This window comes from Convolutriloba macropyga, chromosome 1 (assembly GCF_964194025.1).
Source record: "Convolutriloba macropyga chromosome 1, txConMacr16.3, whole genome shotgun sequence".
NCBI classification, from domain to species: Eukaryota; Metazoa; Xenacoelomorpha; order Acoela; family Convolutidae; genus Convolutriloba; species Convolutriloba macropyga.
In genome coordinates, this window is record NC_134468.1 from 2,292,939 (window position 1) to 2,299,411 (window position 6,473).

The 6,473-nt window shown below is 36.1% G+C and overlaps 1 protein-coding gene across 1 annotated transcript in view; it reads left to right on the forward strand.

Annotated features, from left to right (window-relative positions):
• Positions 1–6,473, forward strand: part of LOC142344400 (uncharacterized) — a 51,965-nt gene that overhangs the window by 15,841 nt on the left and 29,651 nt on the right. Inside the window, exon 8 of the mRNA XM_075396015.1 lies at positions 3,031–3,264. Within this exon, the coding sequence (XP_075252130.1) occupies positions 3,031–3,264 (234 nt within the window). The remainder of the gene's footprint in view (positions 1–3,030; positions 3,265–6,473) is intronic.

The window sequence follows — 6,473 nt, forward strand, 5'->3', positions numbered from 1 at the left end:
TGTCTAAAACCGCGAGCCTACGTTTTATTGTTTGTATTAGCCTTTCTACCATTCCGGTTCCCCTGTGGTCTCCAGCTGGAGCGAGAATTAATTTGATATTTTTATTTTTGCAATATATTTCGAATTCTCGGGCTTTGAAAGCTTGTGCTTGATCACACCGGATCGACCTAGGAATTCCATGTACTTTGCAGTAGCTATCGAGATACTCTATTGCAGTTTTTGAGTCACAGTTATTGAAAACTTCCGCGTGCGGGTATCTAGATAACCTATCTACTGTTACTAAAATGTAATTGGAAAGGACGTTATCCTTAAATGGTATCGGGCCCGCGAAGTCCATTTGGACTTCTTCATTAGGTTCGGAGAGTGGGGGTAACTTTCCCACTTGTGTTTTGGGGATTAATGGTTTTAGGTTTTTACCTTTTTCGGTGCAGTGGCGGCATGCTTGGGCTTGGGCACCAATGTCTGAGTGTATATGAGGATACCAAATAAGTTGGGCTAAAGCAAGCATACCAGCTTGGCCCGGGTGCCTGTTGTGGATTGTTTCAAGAACCATCCCTTTCAGCTTGTTAGGAATAACAAGTTTGTTGTCATAGATTAAGCATCCTGACGGGGACACGGAAAGGTCTCTTCGAATACGATAATAAGTGGAATTAATTGCTTTAAGTTTTTCCCATTCGGAGTTTTTTACGAATTCAATAATGGGGCTTAATTCTTTCTTTGATGCTTGGGCAATGAATTCTTCGTTGAATACACGATTAAGATTTTCCCGATAAAGTGGGGTGGGGGTCTGGTCGTAAGCCGTAAATAGGGGTTCATGTCTTGTCGCGTCTAGGGGGTCTAAACCTCTACCTTTATTTGATGTAGAGTCTGTTTGGGTGGATACGGAGATTAGGTTAGGCTGATGTTGCTCCATATGGATTTTATTTTTGTTGGGGGCTCTAAATCTCTTTTGAATGGGGATTTTGAATGTTTCTTTTGTGGGGTTAGCGCGTGTTGTAATTGCTACTAGGTTTTGAATACTTTTTGTGTGTTTAATTTGGTCGTTGTAATTTAATTTGCGTAAGGGAGAAAGCGACTGTTTTGTGTGAGGTAATTGGCGAAAAGCGGTTGTTTTATTTGAGTGTGTGTGTTTAGTACTTGTGACGTCATATGATTGTTTTTGTTCTGTATTCTTATTGGTCGCTCCATTTGGAGCAATATTTGCTCGCAGTAACGCGTGTTTTATTTCTTCGATAGTGTTAATGACAAAGTTTTTGTCTCTGTCTGAGGGGGGAGGTGCATCAGATGAAGGGTTTCTGCTTAGGTAATCAGCAAATCCCATATTTTTACCTGGTATATGTTCTACTGAAAAATGGAAGGGTAGTAATCTATCTACCCATCTTGTGAGGCGACTTTGATATGTTTTGTTGCCTCTGTTTTCTTTTAGTGCGCTTAACAATGCTTGGTGGTCCGTTTGGAGTGTGAAATGTGAGCCGTAGAGGTAATATTTGAAATGTTCTAAAGCCCAGACGACTGCTAGTAATTCTAGTTCGTTCGTGCTATATCGTTGTTCCAAATTGTTCAGAAACCTGCTCGCGTATGCGATTGGGTACCATGATGAATTTACGAATTGTTCTAAGCATGCCCCAAGGCCTTTTTTACTTGCATCGCACCGTACTCTGGTTGGGCATTTAACGTCGAATAATCTATTTTCTGTTATTGATTGTATTGCTTCTTTTATTTTATTGAATGCCTCCGTATGGAGCGTTTTCCAGTCCAGTTTATTTTGCGATTTCAAGTTGCTTTTTGAGAGTAATGGACGAAGCGGCTCACTAAGGGATGCGAGGTTTGGTGTAAACTTAATGAGGTGATGTATGCACCCCATGAACGAGCGTAATTGCTTGAGTGTTTTCGGTGTATCTAATTTAACGATTGATTCGCATTTTTTGTTAGTTGGGATTATTCCATTTGGATTTATTTTGAATCCCAACCAAACTAAATTTGTCTTAGCGAATTCGCATTTTTGTAGCTTTATTGCGAGGTTTTCCTTGTCTAGGAGGTTTAGAAATTTATCTAATTCGTTCTCATGATCGTTTAGGGAGCCTTTGGTGATAATGAGTATATCGTCCAAAAATGCAAATTTCGAAGTTATGCCCTCCAGTGTTTTGTCGATCGTTTTTTGAAATGTTGCGGGCATATCTGTTAGGCCGTAAAAGCCGTTTATGAACCGGTAGGTTCCTGTTGCTTTCCCTCCTAGGAGACTGAAGTTACAATGTTTTTGGATGTCTGGGTCCAGTGGGATTTGGCTATATGCATATTTCAGATCGATTTTGCTGAAGTAGAATTGGCCTGGATTTTGTTTCCTTTCGGAGATGTAATTTGCTACTTCGTCTATTAGATGGTCAATGCTTTGCATTTGATATTTGTTTTTATGTATTGCATCGTTAAGTTTCTTTGAATCTAATGCGATTTTTACGCTTTTGTCGTGTTTCACAGTTATTACTACCGGACTTATGAAATGTTCGTCCGAGCATTTGTCTAGCCTGATTATTTGTTTGTCCTGTATTAATTTTTCGAGTTCGGCCTCTACTTTATCAAGGAGATGGAGGGGTACTCTGCGTCCTTTTTGCTGTATTGGTTTAAAGTTTTCTTTCATGGTTGGTTTGGCTATGTGGTTCTTTGATTTTCCTAATCGTGTACATAGTTTGGGGTATTTTTTAAGTATCCATTTTATTATATTTGATTCTATTGTTGTAGCGGAGATGTGAAGTACTTTCTTACCTGTATTTTTGTTTGCCGTGAGGGTTATTCCGAGTTTTCGTAAGATGTCTCTTCCCATTATGTTGTTCGTTTTGTTTTCGACCAGTAGGATTTGACAGTCCGGTGCATTCCAAGATCCTGACTTTAGATCCAACTGGAGTACTCCTTCGATTTTGATTTGTTTATTGTTGAAACATTTAAATTTTTCTTGTTCTCTGTAGGGAACAATTCTGGCTTTTGAAATGTGGAGGAGTAGTTCATTCGCTGTTTCTTTGTTCATGAATGTTCTAGGGGAACCTGTGTCAGCCAACCATACAATGCGTTTGTTGTTGGTTGTCGTTGCCACCCAGAATTCTCCTGTGCCCTCGTTATTTATGACTGAATTCTTCTCCGCGTGGAACTTTGTTGGTCTAATCAAATTGACGTTGGCCCAGTCTTCTGTGAGCTCTTTTATATACAGGGCGGCTTCCGCGTCTTCCTCGTCGAGTTCATCTGGCTCACCTTCAAAGTTTTGTGTTTCTGTTTGTTCGGTGTTGTCTTTAATATGTCGTACTCTCCTGGTTTGGTTGTTTCCGGCTCGTGGTGTGTAGGTGTTCTGATATCTTGATTGTGGGCTTGACGTACTTTGTAGTGGTGGTCTTCTTCTTTCCGGCATGGGTGCTTTGCACATGGATGAGAAGTGTCCTTGTTTTTTGCAAATTTTGCATATTGTGTTTCGCGCCGGGCAGTTTTGTAGATGATTGGGTGTGAATGGATTTCCGCATTTCCAGCATGGCACGATTTTTCCGGATTGGGGTGTAGGTAGTAAAGCTTGCGGTCTTCTATTTTGTCTTATATATGTGACTTGGTTCCATGTGGAGGTGCTGTTTGCTCTAAGTATTTCTTGCTGGTTGGCCTGTCCACGTTCACGGTTTATTGCATAATTTAATACCTGTTGCGGGGTTCTCACTTCTGACAATAAGTCCATCTGGATCGCGGTATTGTTCATGTTGCTTATGAACAGGTCTTTTATGATATCTTCTTCTAAGTGTTCAAATCTGCAGTGTGAACCTGCTTCTCTCAGTCTACTGTAGAAAGTCTCTAGGCTTTCATTTGGTTGTTGTTGTGCTTTGAAAAGTTGAAACCTGTCGAATGTGGTGTTTCTGGGTCTTGTAAATGTAAGTGTCAATTCATGCACTAGTTCGTTCGTCGTGCATCTGTCAATTCTTGTGTGTGGGTTTCTCTGGTGAAATGTGCGACAGGCCTCTGCTCCAAGGGACAAGTAAATTAAGCTCTTGACTTTCATGTCCGCTTCGTCCCAGGGGATTCTGTCGACTGTTGGGCCTTTTGTTTCTATTATTTTGCATTCATTTTCCCAGTCCACACGTCTTTTCTCGTTACGCTGTTCTCTTTGTCTGGATTCTTCTCGGGTTTCATTGTCAAGTTCTTCCTCTAATGTTGGCATCGTTGGATAAAATAATTCTGTCCGCGCTGGCTTTAGCCGTAGGAGCTTTTCGACTTCTATATTGTGTGGGGCCATTACGGCCATCTTGAATGTGGCTAGCCACGGTTGCCATTCAACTGGTGGGTTTGCTCCCGTTTCCCAGAATAAATTTACTCCAATTGGAGATCTGCTTGACTGCGCCATGTGATGAAGAACCTTTTGATTCTCCGTGTGGGGTGTAGATGGACTAGTGTGTGTGTGTCTATTGTCTATTGTGGATTGGTCCGATTGGACTAGCCGGACGTTCTGCTCTAAGTCTCGGGCTTCGCTCGGGGGTGAGAGTAGGTCTCACTCTATATGACAGTTCAATTTTGGCGGATAAAAGAACAACGTTGAAAGTTGAATTAAGGCCACGTTTCACTAACTGTTTTTCAGCTTGCTTATTTTACGTCTGCAAGTTTGCATCTCTTGTCAGACGAACCAGCTAGGTACCGGTCTAGTCAACCAGAACTATAGCGTTTACATAACTCAAAGTGAACTTATTTACAAGAGGTTATTATATAACATATGAAGTTTAAAGTGTTTATACATAATACTTGGAAAACTTGGCTACGACTCCACATGGAGTATCACAATTATTATTATTATTATTATTATTATTATTATTATTATTACTATTATTATTATTATTATTATTATAATTATTATTATTATTATTATTATTATTATTATTATTATTATTATTATTATTATTATTATTGTTATTATTATTATTATTATTATTTTTATTATTAATATTATTACTATTATTATTATTATTATTATTATTATTATTATGATTATTATTATTATTATTATTATTATTATTATTATTATTATTATTATTATTAGTATTATTATTATTATTATTATTAATATTATTATTATTATTATTATTATTGTTATTATTATTATTATTATTATTACTATTATTAGTATTATTATTATTATTATTATTATTATTATTATTATTATTATTTTTATTATTATTATTATTACTATCATTATTATTATTATTATTATTATTATTATTATTATTATTATTATTATTATTATTATTATTATTATTATTATTATTATTATTATTATTATTATTATTATTATTATTATTATTATTATTATTATTATTATTATTATTATTATTATTATTATTATTATTATTATTATTATTATTATTATTATTATTGTACTCTATGTGTAGAGAACACGTTTCTAGTAATGTAAATTCAACAAGATAAGGTTAAGTTCAGTCTCTTTTATTACTATTATTAGTATTATTATTATTATTATTATTATTATTATTATTATTATTTTTATTATTATTATTATTACTATTATTATTATTATTATTATTATTATTATTATTATTATTATTATTATTATTATTATTATTATTATTATTATTATTATTATTATTATTATTATTATTATTATTATTATTATTATTATTATTATTATTATTATTATTATTATTATTATTATTATTATTATTATTATTATTATTATTATTATTATTATTATTATTATTATTATTATTATTATTGTACTCTATGTGTAGAGAACACGTTTCTAGTAATGTAAATTCAACAAGATAAGGTTAAGTTCAGTCTCTTTTATCGGAGAGTTACTGTTTTACACGTGTTATTTGGACGAAGTCAAGTTCCCACTTTTTTGGCGGGAAGAGTTTCAAGTTTTTGTAATATTGGCTTTGGCCTTCTTGAATTGATGCATCATCAACAGGCTCCAGGGAGAGGAAACCCATAAATGAGACCAAAGAAGGGGAGAATGATGTAACCAAGAGACCAGAGGGTAGCTCGCGTTGCCTAGATTTCCGTTCCGAGAAAAAAGGGAGCAAAAAAAACGGCTAATCAGCCAAAACACGTGCAAGACCGGCAACGGGGCGGACGTACGTACCGTAAACCGTTTTTACCTTGACAACGCGTACGGATTCATCTTTTCCAGGCAACGTTTCGTCAATTCGTCCAAGAGGCCATATACCACGGGGAGTGAGGTCTTTGGGGATCCACACCTGGTCATTGACTTTCAACGAATCACCCTGTTCGGACCATTTGCTTTGCTTCGTTAAAGTGGAAAGGTACTCTTTAACTAGGCTTCTCCAGACGTGGTTCATAAGCTGCTGCACGTTCTTCCACGACTTGAAGGATGCTGGCATGGTTGACGAAAAGTCTACTGGTGGCAGTGAATTGAAAGGTCTCTGCGCCAGAAAATGATTTGGGGTGATGGGTTCTTCATTGTCTGGTACGTCAGCCAC